The sequence below is a fragment of the Gracilinanus agilis genome, chromosome 5 (genome assembly GCF_016433145.1).
Source record: "Gracilinanus agilis isolate LMUSP501 chromosome 5, AgileGrace, whole genome shotgun sequence".
Classification (NCBI taxonomy): domain Eukaryota; kingdom Metazoa; phylum Chordata; class Mammalia; order Didelphimorphia; family Didelphidae; genus Gracilinanus; species Gracilinanus agilis.
The window spans coordinates 38,828,646-38,847,614 of NC_058134.1; the positions used below are offsets into that span (position 1 = coordinate 38,828,646).

General features: G+C 34.7%; 1 protein-coding gene across 2 annotated transcripts in view; it reads left to right on the forward strand.

The window, feature by feature from the left end:
• ANKRD28 (ankyrin repeat domain 28) overlaps positions 1–18,969 on the forward strand; it is a 114,954-nt gene that overhangs the window by 12,624 nt on the left and 83,361 nt on the right. For both annotated transcript variants that reach the window (XM_044678669.1, XM_044678668.1), the window contains one exon: positions 11,315–11,393. In XM_044678669.1, the coding sequence (XP_044534604.1) occupies positions 11,315–11,393 (79 nt within the window). The remainder of the gene's footprint in view (positions 1–11,314; positions 11,394–18,969) is intronic.

Below are 18,969 nucleotides of genomic sequence, written 5' to 3' on the forward strand. Positions count from 1 at the left end.
ATATATATATATATATATATATATATAATGATAATTCTATATTTCTTTACCAAGAGATAAGAAGCTTATATCAGTCATCTGGAATCTTGATTGGTAATTGCCTAAATCATAGCTCTTAAATCATTTGTTTCCTTTTGGAGTTGAAACTATTATATGAATTGTTTTCCTAGCTTTTAACATCAGTTTATCTAAGTTTTTTTTAGGTGTTTGGCTGGGAAAGGGGAAGAAAGACTATAGAATGAAAGCTTGAAGTCATGATAGGTTCTAGTGAAGGTTTTTAAAAGATGGAAGATTTGGAGTAGTTGGAAACTATTAAGGAAAATACTTATAGAAAAGGAATTCAGAAAAGAAAGCAGGGATTGTGCTTAAAGGCACATGAAGAGAGGTAAACCTTGGCAGCAGAAGTGATAACTTCATCAGAAACTGGAGAAAAGGCAAAATGAGGAAAGATGAGGTAATAGCAAGGGTTTTTGAAATGAGTACAACCCCTAACCCTTAATCCTTATAGCCACTTCTAATTCTTTCACCCTTTAGCTCTTTCCCAGGTGACTCCTACATAGGCTATGCTGTTTTCCCTTCCCTTTCCTGAACCCTGGTGACCCATTTCATCTCTACTATTTTCTTCTCTCAAGTCACTTGTCCCTTTAACCTATTACCAGTCTTGCCCTTGCCAAGTCTCAGTCTTGGATTACTCCTACCATTTACTGCCTTTGCTTCTACTAATGTATTGTTGAATGAAACTGGAGAAAATTATTATGACTGGCTGAATTGATATGACAGCCCTTCTGTAAGTCTTGTTAATATTTTCAGACATAGTGTGGCACCCTTAAGTTCTGTAGTCTTTAATTCTTGACAGTTCTTTACATTTCTCCTTTCTAGAATTTAAAACTCATTTTATGCAGAGACTATAGTTTATTTATCTTTGTGCTTTACCTGAGGTCCATGCTGTACATTGCCTATTACTTAGTAAGGCTTCATGTAGAAGTTCCGTATTTATGACATTAGTTCTCAAAAAAAAATCTATTCACATTAATGACAAATCAGTAGGTCAGACATTTATTAACTGCCTTCAGTGTACTAGGTACTGTGCTAAACACTGGGGAACCAAAGACAAGTACAAAGTGATTCCTCCTTTCAAGAAGGTCACAGCTAATGGAGGAGATAACATGCAAACTATGTACAAACAAGCTTATATATGAACAAGATAAATTAAAAAAAGGCACTAAAATAAAAAGGCATGGGAGAGAAGGGATCAAGAAAAAGCTGCACATAAGAGATGGAATTTTAGCTAGAACTAGAAGGAAAACAGATGAGGGAGAAACATTTTAGGCATGGGATCAGTTAGTAAAAATGTCCAGACTTGGAATATGGAGTATCTGGTTTATGGAACAGTAAGCTAGTGTCACTGGATTGCAGAGTATATATCAGGGAGTAAAGTATAAAAATAGAAAGATAAGGAAGGAAGTTTTGAAGGGCTTTGAACACTAGAGATGTTTTCAAATGTTATCCTTGAGGTGATTGGTATGATTGAAATTATCTTGAGACTCATTTTTGGGTAAGAATATCAATTTATTGATTACATCTGTTTGGTTAGGCTAGCATTTAATAGATAAAGTGACACATTGGTCAGTGGCTGCCTCAGGATAACTAGAGACCCAGAACCTTGGTTAGACAGCTCAATAAATAGTATTTTAGGAGCTCATTATTCACTCCCTCCCTTGAACATCCCAAGACATCTCTGATTGGCAAAGAGCTAATTAAGAAATAGTCCATGAAACAAACCCTCAGCCCTTCCCCACATTGACAAGTAAAAATTTGCCCATGCACCAGAAAAGAATCATTGTCTCCCCTTCATTTACTGACCAAATTCAATTAAAAAGGAATGCATTCTTTGGAATTCTTTTTTTTTTTTAAACCCTTACCTTCTGTCTTGGAGTCAATAGGCAGAAGAGTGGTAGGGGCTAGGCAATGGGGGTTAAGTGACTTGCCCAGGGTCACACAGCTGGGAAGTGTCTGAGGCCAGATTTGAACTTAGGACCACCTGTCTCTAGGCCTGACTCTCAATCCACTGAGCTACCCAGCTGTCCCCTCTTTGGAATTCTTAAAGACGAAGAAAATGCAAAAAGCAATAGATTGGATGAAATCTCCAGCCCAAACCCTAGACACAGAAATATATAGTAATTCTCTATAATATACAGGAATTGGAGCCTTTCTATTTCAGGGCTTTTATTGAATGTGTGACATGGGGAGACCTGTATTTTAGAAAGTGGCAGCTGAATGGAGGGTGAATGGACTGGAATAGGGAAAGATTTGTGGTAGCAAAACCAAGAAGCAGACTATTGGAATAGTCTAAGTGAGAGGTCATGAGAGCCTGAAACAGGTTGGTAACCTGTTTCAAAGGAGAGAAGGTAGGTTGTATTTAGGAAGTGTTATGAAAGTACAGTTCACAAGATTTTACTACAAAATGAATATGTAGTATGAAAGAGAAGTCTATAATGAAATCTGGATTTCGAGTCAGAATTCCTGGTAGTTTAGTGGTATACTCAACAGTAACATGGAAGTCGAGAATGGAGACTCTGAAAGAAAAGATAATGAGGTCAGTTTTAGAGATGTTGAGTATAAGATGTATATAAGATATTTAGTTCAGTGTGTCTAGTCAGCAGTTGGAGATGCAAGACCAGAAGTCATAAGATAGGGTGAATGTCTGAAGAAGACTGAATAAGTAAATTTAAGAATCATCTGCATAGCAATATTAATTAAATCCACGAGAGCTGCTGAGATCATCAAATGAAATAATATAGAAAGACAAGGGAAATGATATAGAAAGACAGGGCAGAGTCCAGTTGCAGTCAAAATTAGCTGATGTGACCTACATAAATGAAGATTGAGCAATGGATCCTCAAAAGGAATAGTCAGATGGCTAAGAAGAAAACCAGGAGAATCATGTCCTGAAACACTAGAGAACAAAAAAATATCAAGAAGAGATTGATTAGCAGCATCAAAGGCCACTGAGAATTCAAGGAGGATGAATATTGATAAAAGGGCAGCTGGGTAGCTCAGTGGATTGAGAATCAGGCCTAGAGATAGGTCCTAGGTTCAAAGCTGGCCTCAGACACTTCCCAGCTGTGTGACCCTGGACAAGTCACTTCACCCCCATTGCCTACCCTTACCACTCTTCTGCCTTGGAGCCAATACATAGAAGTTAAAGGTTTAAAAAAAATTTTTTTTAATTAAAATATATTGTGGAATAGTATAAGATGTTGATCTAAATTTAATTTCTACCAGACTGCTTTGCAGTTTTCCCAGCAATTTTTAAAAAAGTCAAATAGAATCTAATACTGTTTTTAATGTGATGTTTGGGCTTTTTTCCATATAGTGCCTTTCAGAATATAGTGTGTTGGTGGTTGCAATTCTTTTTAAGAACACACTAATAGAGAATGATATTTTACCTTGTAACAAATGCAGAAGCAAGCTCCTTTTCACATAAAATAGTATGAATATTTTTGTTGTTTAGACCTTTCAATCGTTTTCCAATTCTTCATGATCCCATTTGGAGGTTTTTTGGCAAAGATATTGGAGTGGTCTGCCATTTTCTTCTCTAGCTCATTTGACATATGAGGAAACTGAGGAAAACAGGGTTAAGTGACTTGCCCAGGATCACACAGTTAGCAAGTATCTGAGGCTGGATTTGAACTCAGGTTGTTCTGACTCCAGGCGTGGCACTCTATCCATTGTACCACCTTACTGCCCCTTGTGAATGGTAGTAAAGTTTGCATTGCTCTGATTGATAAAACAGAAATCTTTTTTGTTCATCCATAGCTAGAACATAGATTTTGAATTCAAATCAAGTCTACTGGCATTTTGTGTCTGGTATTATGCATAGTGCTGTAAATACAAATACAAGCAAACAGAATTTCTGCCCTCAAGGTACTTAGACTCTAATAGGGGAAAGTAAGACATAAAACAGAAATTGAAAAGCCTGGGATGTGAAAAAAGATCCCCTGGAGGGAGGAAGTAAGGTAGAAAAGTTCAGTCAGCTGAACCTGGAGTGGATTGAATGAGTGAGCACTACTAACTTGGGTACTACCTCAAATTGAAGACTTCAAGGAGAAATTCATCAATCAGAGGAGATGCCCGTGGAAGTAGAGAGATCTTTTAAAGTGAGAAGGTTATAGGCTTAAAAACATCTTCCTCTATACATCCAGAGTATCCAGAAGACTGACTGTTGGGGTATTGTCAAGAAGTCCAGAGTTAAAAGCAAACTTCAGTGCCAGTCTTGAGACAAGACCAACACCTAATCATGTTCAAAATGAATAAAACTAGATATATTGAGTTGAGATGACTGTCCCTTTGTTCACTGCTCTCTGAAAAGATAGTTTAGAGCCATAGTAATGGCTTTAGGGGAGCCTAAAGAAGGAGAGTGATCTGGGATGTGGGGGGTTTACAGTTTCTGTTTTACAATTGTTCAAGAAATAATTTCTAAGTGTTAGTCTTAAAAACCAGTGGGTGACATAACCATTTAGACAAGACTTTGTTGTTATTCAAGGACAACAAATAATGTTACAATAGTAGCTGAGTCCATTTGCTTAATGTGTCATTGTATGGTTTGCTATTTTTAAAAAATCTCTTTCAGTAGGGCTTGGGGACTTAGCCATTATTAACTACTAAGTAGTTGGAGGATCAGTCCACCAAAACTTTACAGAATGATTGTGGTTCCTGTCTTTTCCTCAACATTATCCCTCTTTTATATTTCTTATGGAGTATCAACAAATTTGGGCTATTTAATGTCCATGTTCATTAAAATGTCAAGTTCTTGCAGTTTCTTCAATCAGTATTTTTATTTAAGAGTTAGTTATGCATTATAGTAGATGGCTACACAACAAAGTAGGAAACTTAATTCAGTGGTACTTATGGCAATGATGATACTTAATCATAGAAAATTCAAGACTTAAGTAGACTATGTAGCAAGCATCAGTCAGTCATACTACAGTAAAGCAGAGAGGGAATAAAGAAAGCAGCTTAAACAAAACTTCTTTTTTTTTTTTTAATTTTTTTTAAACCCTTAACTTCTGTGTATTGGCTCTTAGGTGGAAGAGTGGGTAAGGGTGGGCAATGGGGGTCAAGTGACTTGCCCAGGGTCACACAGCTGGGAAGTGTCAGAGGCCGGATTTGAACCTAGGACCTCCCGTCTCTAGGCCTGACTCTCAATCCCCTGAGCTACCCAGCTGCCCCTTTAAACAAAACTTCTTAGCAAGAATGGAAAGGGTCATAATGGAAGGAAACATCAGTGTTAACAAATTTTTTATGGTATGATCTTTAATATTAAGATCACATTTCCATTTAAAATATATTGTAGAATAGTATAAGATGTTGATCTAAGTTTTCTTCACCCTCCCTCTCCAAAAAATGATGGAAATCATGTGATCCATTTCACTTTATTATCATAGTTTCATTTACTTTGCCTCAATCAAGTGATAAAAGAAAATACAACTTTACTGGTATTAGCAAAGAGGTGCATGCTGGCTATGTGCAAGCCACAGTATATAGACAATTAAAAATTGCAGAGGAAAAGAGTAGTAAAAGGAGTCATCAAGGAAAGCATGATAGATAAGCTAGTCATTTGCTGAAGTAAGAGTGGGTCATGACAGTTGGACAGACAGTGTGCTTTGTCACTAACTTTGTGATTTCAAGGAAATATCATGTTGAATGTAAATGAATGAGAGTATCACAAAATAGACAGTCATGGACAGGTTATGGTCTGTATCACTAGAAGGAGCATTCATTGATGAGATCATAGATCCCATTCAAGCATAGTTTTTAATTTTACAGGCTCTACTTCAAAATTTTAAAAAATCCTTGTGTCCTTATGAAGCTGAAATATTATTTACAGAACTTGGGATTTAACCCTATTTTTTGTGTCACTTTCCCAGACCTTCAAATTATGGACTCTTGTATTTTCTTTGCGGTACGTCTCATGGCAGGCATTAATATATTTATAATCTCTTCTTGCCAAGGAAGAACTTCTCAGCAAAATTATTTTTGAATTTTTGCATAGTTTTGAATATTTTCTAGTTATTTTTCCAAAACCTATAAAGAGGAAACCAATATAGTTTTCTTTTTAAAATAATAAAGGGAAAAGAAAGTCGGGATAATAAAGTCTATTTGTTACTCTAGTTAGATTTTTCCCATATTTTAGTTATGTTTGATTTGACTACAAGATTTTTATCATGTTAGAATTATATAACAAATCATTATACTCATATACCCAGGAAAGGATTTTTATCAGGAATTAAAGTATTACTATTATTAAAAAGGTTAAGTAGGAGGGTAAATAGGAAATGCATTTGTTTTCTTTGTCTTTTTTTTTATGCTACAGTAAGTTTGTGATATACTTTTTTAACACTCCTCCTTTTTCCCTTAACAAATACATACTAACACAGCATCTAGCAGATTATACTGAATTCTGCATTAGTACTCCATCTCTTTACAAAAGGATGGCAATGTGTATTGTTATCTATTCTCAGGCACTAAGATGAATAATTACTATTAATAAAGTTTAGTTGCTTTTAAATGTTTCCCCTTACATTGTTGTTTTCATCGCGTATTTTGTTCTGGTCTGATTACTTTGCTTTGTATCAGCTTAAACAAATCTTTTCATGCTTCTAAATTCTTCATATTTAGTTTGGTCCTTGCATTTCTCCCGTGTGTTGAATTGAAGATTCTTAAGATAAAAGTAGGGAAACCCCTAGTAGGTGCTTCTTTTGTGCCCTACTCTGCCCAGCCCCTTGGGTACTTTATGCTCCCTCCACTGAAGGCCAGTAGTGCTCTGAGCCTACTCAAGTCATGACTAGGCAAAAAAGTTCCCACTACCAAATTTCACAGGTTCATTGAAGTTCTCATCCAGGTCTAGGAATCCTATCCATGTGCCTAGATTAAAGAGAAATTCCTGAAATCACATATGGTCTTTCACCCTGAACAGATCAGACCAATTAATTCCTTGTAAAGGAACCCACCATGCTCTCCACAAAATCTTCCTTTCTACTCCATCTCATCCTTCTGACTTAACTCTCCCTACTCTTTATTACATCCACTTTTTCTTTTGCTTATGGCATTCCTCCAACTTGCCCTAAGCTAGAAAAAAAGCTAGAAAGACACAGAGTGAAATAAGCAGAACCAGGAAATCATTATACATGGTAACTGTAATATTGTGTAATGATGAAATGTAATAGACTTCACTACTAAAAACAATACAATAATCCAGGACAATTCTGAGGATTTATAAAAAGAATGCTATCCACTCCCACCCCCCACCCCATTCCCCAGAGAAAGAACTGTTGGAGTATAAATACAAATGAAAACACAAGATTTATCTCTTGACTATTCGGGTATATGTTTGGGGGTTTTGGTTCTATAAGATTATTTGCTTACAAAAATGAGTAATATGGAAATATGTTTTGTGTGATAATATATGTATAATCCATATTAAATTGTCAGCTCTGGTGGTGAAGGAAAAAAGAGGGAGACAATATGGATCATATGACTTTGGAAAATTTATGTGAAACTCGTTATTAAAATAAGAAATTTGCAGGCAGCTGGGTGGCTCAGTAAATTGAGAGCCAGGCCCAGAGACAGGAGGTCCTGGGTTCAAATTTGACCTCAGACACTTCCTAGCTTTGTGACCTGGGCAAGTCACTTAACCCCCATTGCCTGGCCCTTACCACTCTGCTGCCTTAGAACCAATACACAGTTGATTCTAAGAAGGAAGGTAAGGGTTAAAAAAAGAAGAAATTTTATAAAGGAAAAATAAAATAAAGATATGCTTATCTGAAACCTTTCTAGCCCTGAAACAAATCAATTTCTAAGCTGAAGATGGGTAGTGATTTGAGGATTCTATCTAGTTTTAGTTTCTACTGTAGTTCTAATAGCTTTAGGTAGTCTTCTACAATTTCTTGTAATATGATTCCCATATTTTTGGTATGCTTTTCAAGAAGCCCAGTGATTATGAAATTATTTCTGTTCTTGTTTTCCAGGTCAATTATTATTATTTTTTAAAGCCTTTACCTTCCATCTTGGAGTCAATACTTGAGTATTGGCTCCAAAGCAGAAGAATGGTGAGGGCTAGGCAATGGAGGTTAAGTGACTTGCCCAGGGTCACACAGCTAGGGAGTGGCCGAGGCCAGATTTAAACCTAAGACCTCAAGTCTCTAGGCCTGGTTCTCAATCCACTGAGCCACCTACCTGCCCCCGAGGTCAGTTATTTTTGATAATACTTATCTCACCTCAACAATTTTTTGTTCTTCTAACTTTGCAGTAATGTTTCTTGTGGCATCATTGGTTTTTAAGTTGTTTTATCCCTTCTCTTTTTCATGATATTCACTACTTTAATAAGGTTTTTAGACTTCTAAGTTGTTGATTCTCCTTCCATCATTTCTTTTAGTAGGCCTTTCAGCCATTCTCAAAATCTTTGTAGCTAATCTGTTCTCATTTCTTTGTTCAAGTTTTAATTATTGTTAAATTATTCCTTTCATGTCTAGTATGTCTGTATTGTATTAGAAAATCTTTATAGATTAACTGGCAAAAGTTCCCCAAACCCCTCCACTGTTATGCACATCTCTCAGATCAAATAGAGGACTACTGTCAACCATGTAGAACTTTTGGTCTTTAGCTTGGAGTTTGCATAGTTAAGTAGAAAGGTCTGATAATAACTGTACTCTTCCCTCTCAGCACTGACATTGGTAAAGAACAAACTTAATTAGTTAGTTAGTCGTGGGAAGGAAGGGGCCCAATTACAGAGGGAGCAGATACCAGATTGGGTGATTGTGGACTGTTAAGAGACACAAACTTGATGAAAACAAATATTATCATGCAATTGTGATTTCAGGGAACTTCACTTTTGGTTGGGATTGGTTTGAAGGTTGGCAATCAGTGAAAGTGGGGCCAGTAATATATATAATCCTTAGTATGATGATGGTGGTTGGTTTTTATCTTTTTTATGTGACTACCTTATTGGAATTTTTCCTTCAATATTATTACATAATAATCTTATACTACAATTTGCTTACCAAGATTGAGTACCCATTTGGTTTCTCTGTTTTGCTACTATAAGAAGTGCTGTTGAATTAAATTACTATACTAAATCAATGATGCCTCTTCATATTTAATATGTGTTTTGAATATTTTTCTGTCTCTCATTCTTCTTATTTCTTTCCTCTTTCCTTAGATTTCTTTCTTTTAAAAAAAATAGCTTTTAGATATATCCAAATGATGTTTCAGGCTTTATTTGGTTGCCTGAAGCTTCCCATGAATTGTATTTTTATTCCCTAAAGCAAGTTATACAAGTAAGTCCTTTTTTGGCTTTAGAACTTTATAAACATTCAGTTAGTCTTCATGACAATATACTTTCTTGCCAGAGTTCATGGTCATTTTTGACCTCTTCTCTAATACATCCTTTGTGGCCTGAGATACTTCCCTATTCCTCAGGCAACAAGATTATATGAAACACTAGATGGCTGAATGATTTCAGAATTTTGAAATTATAAAACTATTATTTGATATTTTTTTGCCTTTTCCATTTGAATTGGTAAAAATGTTTTTAATATGAAATTTATTTCATTATTATTTTGAACAAAATAGATAATAGCATTTCCCACAAAATAGCCTTCTAAAATACAAGTTATTCCAAAAGTCTTTGCACAATTTAAAGTTGTTAATGATGTTTCGTAGCTTTAGGTGGTCCATCAATAATAATAGCAGCCCATAATTAATTATTATTTTGCATATTATAAAGCTCTTTCAAAATAGGATCAACTACATAATAGTAACTATTGTTTAGCGGAAAGAACATTGTATTTGTAGCCAAAGGGCCTGGGATATGTTGGACTTCATGTTAATTAAATTTAAAGTTCAAAGTCTGAAAAGATATTCAATAAAAATAACAAAATGTCAGAAATATCAAGGGAGTCAATGAAAAGTGAAGGAAGGTCACCTAGGAGTAGCAGATTTCAAACTATTGCAAGTCAATAATCATAAAAAAAACACTCTGGTTCTGACTAAGAAATAGAGTAGTAGATCAATGGGAAAGATTAGGTATACAGAACTTAGCAATAAATGACCATAACAATTTAGTGTTTAATAATTCAAAAGGTGTAAGCTTTTTTAAAAAATTACTCTTATTGTCATGCAAAACACTTTCATATTGGTCATTGTTGTAAGAGCAAACTCATACATAACCAATACCCCAAAGTAAAACCATAAATGCACTGATGTAGAGTTGTGATTTCACCCAACCATTCTGGAGAGCAAATTGGAGAATTATGCTCAAAGGACTCTAAAACTGCTTTGATGGATACTTTGATCCATCAATACCATTACTAGGTCTGTATCCCAAAGAGATTTTTTTTTAGAAAGGGGGAAGATGATCTATTTGTTTTTGTGGTAGCAAAGAATTGGAAACTATGGGTTTGTCCATCAGCTGGAGAATGGCTTAACAGGTTGTGGTTTATGGTTATGATGGAATACTGTTGTGTTATTAGAAATGACAAGCAGATGATTTTGGAAAAATCTGGAAAGACAACATGAACTGATACAAAGTGAGCAGAACAAGAAAAACAGAGTTGTACAGATTGATAGCAATATTTGTTGATGAAGTGTAAATGACATAAATATTCTCCACAATGCAGTGACCTAAGACAATCCCAAAGCCTTGTGATGCCATCTGCTCTCTGAGAAAGAACTTAAGAGTCCTTAATGCAGAATAAAGCATACTATCTTTCACTTTCTACTTTTTTTTTGAGCTCTCTTCTACAAAATAACTAATATGAAAAAATGTTTTATGTGATTGCAAAGTAAAATCCATATCAATTTGCTTATGGTCTCAGGGAGGGGAGGGGATGTGAAGGAGTGAGATAATTTGGAACTCAAAACTTGAAAGAAAATGAATGCTAAAAATTGTTTTTATGTGCAATTGGGGAAAGTTATTTTAAAAAAAGATTCTGAAAACATATAAAAGTGTTAAATTTTAAAAGTCATGTGTATCTAATATATAGGTTTATCACGTGTTTCTGTTAGGACGTTCATTATGCAAATAAGGCATGGAATAAGTTCTCCATGTCACATAGGGTTAAATTCTGCCCTATGTCTTTTAATGACATAGGTTTTTTTCTTTTAAAATTAATATACTAATATCTTTGCCAAGCCGGATGTCATATTCCTTGTTTTGTAGCTTACCTAGTTTTTTAAGTTGATATAAAATAATATGTATATACATAAGTTATATGTATAAATCTATACTTAAAACTTTTGTTCCTTCTTATAGGACAATGAAAAGAGGACACCATTACATGCTGCTGCTTATTTGGGAGATGCAGAGATTATTGAACTACTTATTTTATCTGGTATGTTAAGCTCTATTTAATGAAAAGCATTGTTAAGCTCTATTTAATGAAAAAGCTTATTCTCTAAGTTCTATTTCACCTACCATTTGTCAAAGTAGATTGGGAACAAAATATTCACCATGACTTGGTTCTTCATGTTTGGTTGCATGGGTAGAAGAGATCAATCCTCTATTAACTTTTTAAAAAATGCTTGCCTTCCATATTAGAATTAATACTGTACATTGATTCCAAGGCAGTAGAGCAGTAAGGGCTAGTCAGTAGTTAAACCAGGTTAAGTGATTTGCCCAGAATTGCTTAGCTAGGAAGCATCTTAGGGCAGATTTGAACCTAGGACCTCCTGTCTCTAGGCCTGGCTCTCAATTCACTGAACCACTCAGCTGCTTTGTGAACTTTTTAAAATGTAAGAGCCATCCCTCCCTTCCTTCCTTGCTCTACACTGTCTTGAATTTGCAATGTTGACATTTGTGAAAAAGGACATAACTGAAAATTAGGACATAACTTAGTCCTACCATATCTGAAAATATGGGCTTATGAAATTGAAAATCACTAGCATGATTGATAACAGATTGAAATGGTTATTTGGTCAAGTTCAACCTTATATTGATTTGGTGCAGAGGAGGAGAGGCCGTACTGCCTTCTCTCCCCTCCTTGTCCCTTTACTAATTTTCAGCTAAATGTAATTAAGTATGAAGCGCTAGTAGTGAATTATCTACCTGACTTAAAACCTGTTCTATTGCTTCCCATAATTCTCTTTCTCCAAAATACCTTGTAATGTGTAAGTTGGGAAAATTTGCCTTACATTTTCCAAGAAATGTCTTCAGTTTGTTGAATAATAATAATATTAAAAACCATTTTTTAGTCAAATATAGAAATTAAATTAGAAGTAGTTTGTGGTTGGAGAAACTGGCATTTCAAATTGTCAGAGTTTGGATACTCAATTCATTTTTTAAATGCATTTTTGCATTTAAAGTGTTAAACAGCAAATCTTCACTTTGTATATAATAGTCACATGTGAACTTTTTGAATGTTGATACCTTTATGACAATGTAGTCATTATCTGGTTGAAGCTTTAGTTTCTTTTGAAGAGATAGCTTCAGAAGTATATTTAGAGGGGCAGTTGGGTAGCTCAATGGATTGAGAGTCGGGGCAGCTGGGTAGCTCAGTGGATGGAGAGTCAGGCCTAGAGACGGGAGGTCCTAGGTTCAAAGCCGGCCTCCCAGCTGTGTGACTCTGGGCAAGTCACTTGACCCACATTGCCCACCCTTACCACTCTTCCACCTAGGAGCCAATACACAGAAGTTAAGGGTTTTTAAAAAAAAAGTGTATTTAGAATATATCCACGTGGATATGCCAGTCTAACTGTAGACACCACAAGAGGTTGAGGTATTCATTACAACTACTGCTTTTTGAAAGAAAATTACATTAAAAAAATCATACTTCTGTCTTTATAATGTGAAATAATCAAAATTACTCTGCTAGTGGTAGATTTAGTTCTTTGGGGGAGGATTTATTTTGATTCTGAATTTAAACACAAAGTTTAAGTAGAACAGAAAAAGAGGTACTGTATATCTCAGGTATACCTTGGTTTTCTTTTTAATCTATAATAAATTCAGTATCTTACTTTCAAAGCTGTCCTGTTTGTCTATGATTCTTTCTGGTCTTCCTTCTTTTCTTCTGGATATTTAAAAAAAAATATTTCAGTGACTACCACCCCACATTACATTTTTTTTTTTTTAAATTTTATTTTTAGTCATTTCAGTCATGTCCAATTCCTAGTGACTTCATTTGGGGTTTTCTTGGCAGAGATACTGGAGATGTTTGCCATTTTCTTCTCTAGCTCATTTTATAGATGAGGAACTCAGGCAAAGAACTACAGGATTCTGACTTGCCTGGAGTCACATATCTAATAAGTGTCTGAGGCCAGATTTGATCAGTCCCAGTACTTTATCCACTGGGCCACCTTGTTGCACCTTCTTTCACATACTAATGCCAGTCCCCACTTCTTTCAGAAACTTCTAAAAAGTTAAAGTTAAAGCCTAACTCTTCTGTCCAGAGATGTTATTGTTTCCATCATGAGTCCACTGAAATTGTGGTTTGTCAGTCAGGGTTCTGAATGTCTTTCGAAGTCGTTTTTTTAAATAATGTTATTATTGTTTAAACAAATTATATTCAGAGTTATTGAGTGAAGATGAACAATTTGGAGCATTATAAAAGGCTATATTTAAAAGGAGACACTAAACTGAGTCTTGAAGGGAACTTGGGATTCTAATTAATATGGATAAGGAGAGAAAGGTGGCAAAACTCTTGAACAACATGGATCAGATTAAAACATAATTGAGAAATGTTATAAAGCAATATAGATAATGTTAATTTGTGGTTTTCTAAGTCAATATGTGGCCTGCAGGGATTGGAGTTTGACACCACTTATCTAGGCATTGAGAGAATAACCTATGCATAATCATTGAAGTGACTGATCAAATGTAAGATGAATGGCAAGTAAGTGAATTTGACTAGAACATAAGAGTACATGAGGGGGATTATGTAAAGTCATTCTAGAAAGATAGGTGAGACCCAGATTGTTATGAACTTGAAATGCCAAAGAGAATTTCTATTGGGAATAGAGTCATTGAAGTTTTGGTAGTGGGAGAGAAAGAAACACTGTTAAATGTGTGCCTTAGGAATCTCAGTTTAACAAGTACTTGAAGAAAAAGCCTAGAGGTACTGGAGACAAATTAAGAAACTATGTCTTTAGACCAATTAAGCACTAATAAGGGTCTGAACTAGGCGATATGAATGAAGAGATGTGAACAGATGTGGCAGATATTGTGAGGTTAAGAGGTGACTGAATATTTGGTTGAGGGAAAATGAATTTTAAAAATCATTCAAAGAAAATTGACATTTTATTTTTTTTATTTTTGGTTTTTTTTTGTGTTTTTTTTTGTGAAGCATTCTTTATTTCTTTGCATCTTGGAACAGGTGATGGAATAATGGTACAAAATAAGACATACATTTTTTTCAGACATGGCCAACATATTGATTTGTTTGCTTGGCTACAGCTATTTGTTACAAGGAAGGCCTTCCCTTTAGTAGGGATAGAAACTGAGTAATTATCTTAATGATGCAAGAAAAAAAGATTAGCAGTGAAACATTTTATATTTTAAGATATACAGAAAAGAGCAGAAGTTCAAAAAGGGACAAAGACAAGCAGAGAAGTTTTCTTACTATCATATTAAATATAATACATACAATCAATCAATATTTTCATTAAGCGCCTACTATTATATGTGCCAGGCATAAACATATATAAACTATACATAATAGTTTAATTACAACTCTCTTTTCTATTCTTAATATTGAAATGTTCATTTTTGATATAAGAAAAAACATTCCATTTTACAGATAAGCTCTGAGAAATTACATGATTTATCTATGACTATAAAGCTAGTAAGTATCAGAACTGAAAGGCAAACTCAGTTTTTTTTTACTTTGAGAGTTCAGTTCTTTTTCTAATCTATGTAAGGTTGTCTTTATAATCTCTAAACTATCACCAAAAATTCAATATATAAACAGGTTAAAGTAGTTTTATTTTAACATTTGCTAACAGAAAGGTTTTGATTTTTCATAAGAGACCAAGCCAGTGTGTTAAAAGACTAACTGACTTGACCATACATTCAAAAAACTAATGCAGTTCAAGGACTGTATTTCATGGGGAAAAAGTCACTTTAAACTTAAATTATACTCAACAATCATGTTCTATTCATAGAATATTTTTTAAACAAAACTTATATTTTGTGATTCTTAAATATGTTTTTTTAAAATACCAAAATTCTTACATGCAGAAAATTGTACTGGTTTCAGTGTATAACTGGTTTCAGTGGTGGTGATGTTGTGTAAACTGAAGTCCACAATACCCACAAGTCCCAGGTTTAGTCTCTTTGTCCAAGTTTATATATACTTTTGGATGACCCAGAGCTCCTCCTCCACCATCACATGATATCACTCGACTTTCCACTTTGCTTACTGGTTGCTCTGCTATCAAATCAATTGCAAAGTTTTCATTTACCTCTTTCTGGCGACCAACAAAGTGAATCCTCCTGTAATCATCTTCATCATAAACCTGGCCTGTGTGGGTAATTTTCTCCCCCGTGGGCGACACCTGCACACCAAAACATCTGGCGGCCACAGGGAAGCCGTGGCTGTGGCCCAGAAGGTGGCCGAAGGTCACAAATGCCACCGCCTGAGACGCCGCAATCTTTTCCCCGAAAATTGACATTTTAAAGAAGTCATCTAGTTTTTATACATCCACAATTAAGACTATACTTCTAGGAAATAATAATTTTGCTTGTACTTTTTTGATAGCAAATAAAGGTGTGAGTGTCTATGATCTGCTCACTATAGCCATAATAGGCAGTACAAAAGAAGTGTGTAATATATTCCTTCCTTTCACAATTGGCGTATAGCTTATGCAACTTAAATAAATATCAATTTTCTTTTTTAAAGGTATTGGAGATACTGAACAGTCAAAGATAAAAAATGTCAGGCTGAAAAATGAGAAAGGACTTGTTTGTACAGAAATATTTATAGCTATTCTTTTTTTGTGGTGGCAAAGAATTGAAAACTAAAGGGATGTTCCTGAATTAGGGAATGACTGAACAAAATGTGGTATACGATGGCAATGTAATACTATCGTGCTATAAAGAATGATGAACAGGATAATTTTGAAAAGAATTGGAAAGATCTATGTGATCTAATGCAGAGTGAAATAAACAGAACCAGAAAGAACATTATACACAGTAACTGTAATATTATGGAATGATGATATGTGATAGACTTTGCTACTAACAGCAATACAATGATCCAGGACAATTTTGAGGGACTTAGGAAAAGGAATGCTACCCACCTCAAAAAAAGAACTGTTGGATTAGTGCATCAGTTTCATTAATGCTAATGAAAACATATGATTTATCATTTGACTATTTGGGTTTATGATTTGGGGTTTTGGTTCTATAAGATTATTCACTTATAAAAATGAGTAATATGGAAATGTGTTTTGCTTGATAATACATGTATAACCCAGAAAAAAATCAGGTTGGTGTACTACAATGGAAAGATTATAGGATTTGAGTTTAGAACTTTTGGAATTTCTATTCCAACTGGACTACTTATCTATGTGACCTTGGGCCAGATACTTAACACCTGTGGCCCTTGCTTCCTACTGTATGGAATGAGGAGATAGACATTGTCCTTTATAGTCCCTTTCAGCTCAAAACCCAGGGATTGATGAGGATCCTGTAATGGCTACCACTATTGTTAGGTTTTAGTTTCTTTATTATAATTGTTAACAGACAGGCAAATTTTGACTTGTTTGAAAATTTTCTGTCCTTTTTTTTTTTTTTTTTTTAATATGGCCAATGTAGCATTGGAGAGAATTAATCCAAATGTGTTATGTCAGTTGGAGAAACTGGGGCCATCATTCTCATTTCAAATAGGAGCCATCATATATATCTTTTAAAAATCTCAAGTTGGTTCATGGATTTTCTTTTAGATTTTCATTCCTCCCTTTAGAAAATTCACACAGTGAATAGAGGGCTGGTTCTGAAGTCAAGAAGACCAAGGGCTTAAATTTGGTCTTGAATGATAGTTACTAGATCTGTGACCCTCTGCAAATTCAGTCATCCTCTGTCTGCCTCAGTTCTTTTACCTGCAGAATGGGAGAAATAATAGCAGCCACCTCCCAGGGTTTTTGTAAGGAACAAATGAGATAATATCTATAAAGTGTTTAGCATCATGCCTGGCACACGGTGCTTTATACAAGTTTCCTTCTTCCGGACTGAAATAATTTCCTGTTGTGCCATCAGAATTGCATTATTGAAAGCTTCTTAATCCTCTTATGTTGACTTTATGTATAGAATTTGGAGTCATATGATTTTACTTATCTTTCTTCTGAATCCTTTGAAATATGCTCTTCCACCTAGAGTGCAAGTCCAGATTGTACCTCATTTTCTTCTCCTCTCTCATAGATTATAAAGTGGGAAAGTAGTTTCTTCCCCATAAAGATGCCATCATTTATACTTAAGCCACCACTTCTTCTTTGTTGGTGAAAATCAGTTTATAATAGTGGTTCCTACTGTTAAATTTCTTACAAGTTTTGAAGGATGAAATTATTAGCTGCTCTTCTTTTGGAAGTTATAGTAGAATGATGATTTCATCTTTCCATTGAGGGAAAGCTGTAGAGTATTCTGATGATAATATTTCTGTTTCTGCCTTCCATTGATATTTACTGGAAGCAGGGATTTATGGATTCATGAACTTAAAAAACTTTTGATAACTATATTTTGATATAATTTTTTCCACTTTAATCCAATATGTTTATTTTTTATTCACTGTAATATATGATTCTGAGAAGGGGTGCATACCCTTCACCAGACCCTGCCAAAGTGGTCCAGAACATAAAAAAGGTAAAGACTTCATGATCTAAAAATTGTCCTCTGTGCTTCTAGGATTTCCTTAAATAAATGTATCTTTCTGTACAGTGCTTTCCAGCACTCCGCCAGCCCTTCAGGCATGTTTTTGGTTTGTTTGTTTGTTGCATGAGCCATATTCCCTTCTTAGATTCAGTTCCACAGTTTCAATGATCAAATTTGCCTCTTTGCAGTAAGATGTCTAATTTACTTTTTTTGATACCCATATAACTATACATGTAACCAATAAATGTTTATTAAAGGCCTATTATATGTCAAGCACTGTACTAGATTCTGGACATACAGATGCAGTGAATTTGAAACAATCTTTACTCTTAAGTAATTTACATTCTAACAGAGGAGATGTGTGTGTACATACATGTACATGCGTATCTATATATACAGAATAAGTATAAAGAGAACTGAATACAAAGTAATTAGATAAAAGGTAGATAAAAGACCTCAGGTTATATAATCCACCCCCCACCCCCACCCCCTGCATTTTATAGATAACTGAGGCTCAAAGAGATAGGAAGTTATCTCATGATACCAAAGAGGTGATATTCAGCCGATTTCAGTATATGAACCCCCAAGTCTTCTGATTCCCCACTTTAGTTCTTCATATATCCTAAGAGACAATCTTCTACTTTGAAAGAGGCAAGATTTAATACATTTCTGTGAAAACTAGCCTTTTCTGTTACTAGCTAATTATAGGACCTAGAATGGCATTTCTCATGCTCTTGTGTATTTAAAATGACTTCTGTCATTTGCTATAATTATAGCAATTATGATGGTATTTCTGTGGTGAATCTACTTAATAATTACCATTTCATAATCTTAGGTTCATATAATTCTAGAATTAAACAAAAGTATTGGATCTTATTCCAACTGTTTTATTGTACAATTGATGAAACTGGGGCCTAGAGAAACTGAAGTGGCTTATCCAACTCTATATTTTCATTTAGTTAAAAAAAATTTTTTCTCCCCCTGAATATAACCTAGCTTGTTAAGAAGAGAGCAAAGATTTTTTTTTTTTTAAACTTCAGGTTCTCTAAGACATGTATTGTAAAACTTAGTGGTTGAAAAAAGGATTGAGCAATTCTAGTAGCCCGTAG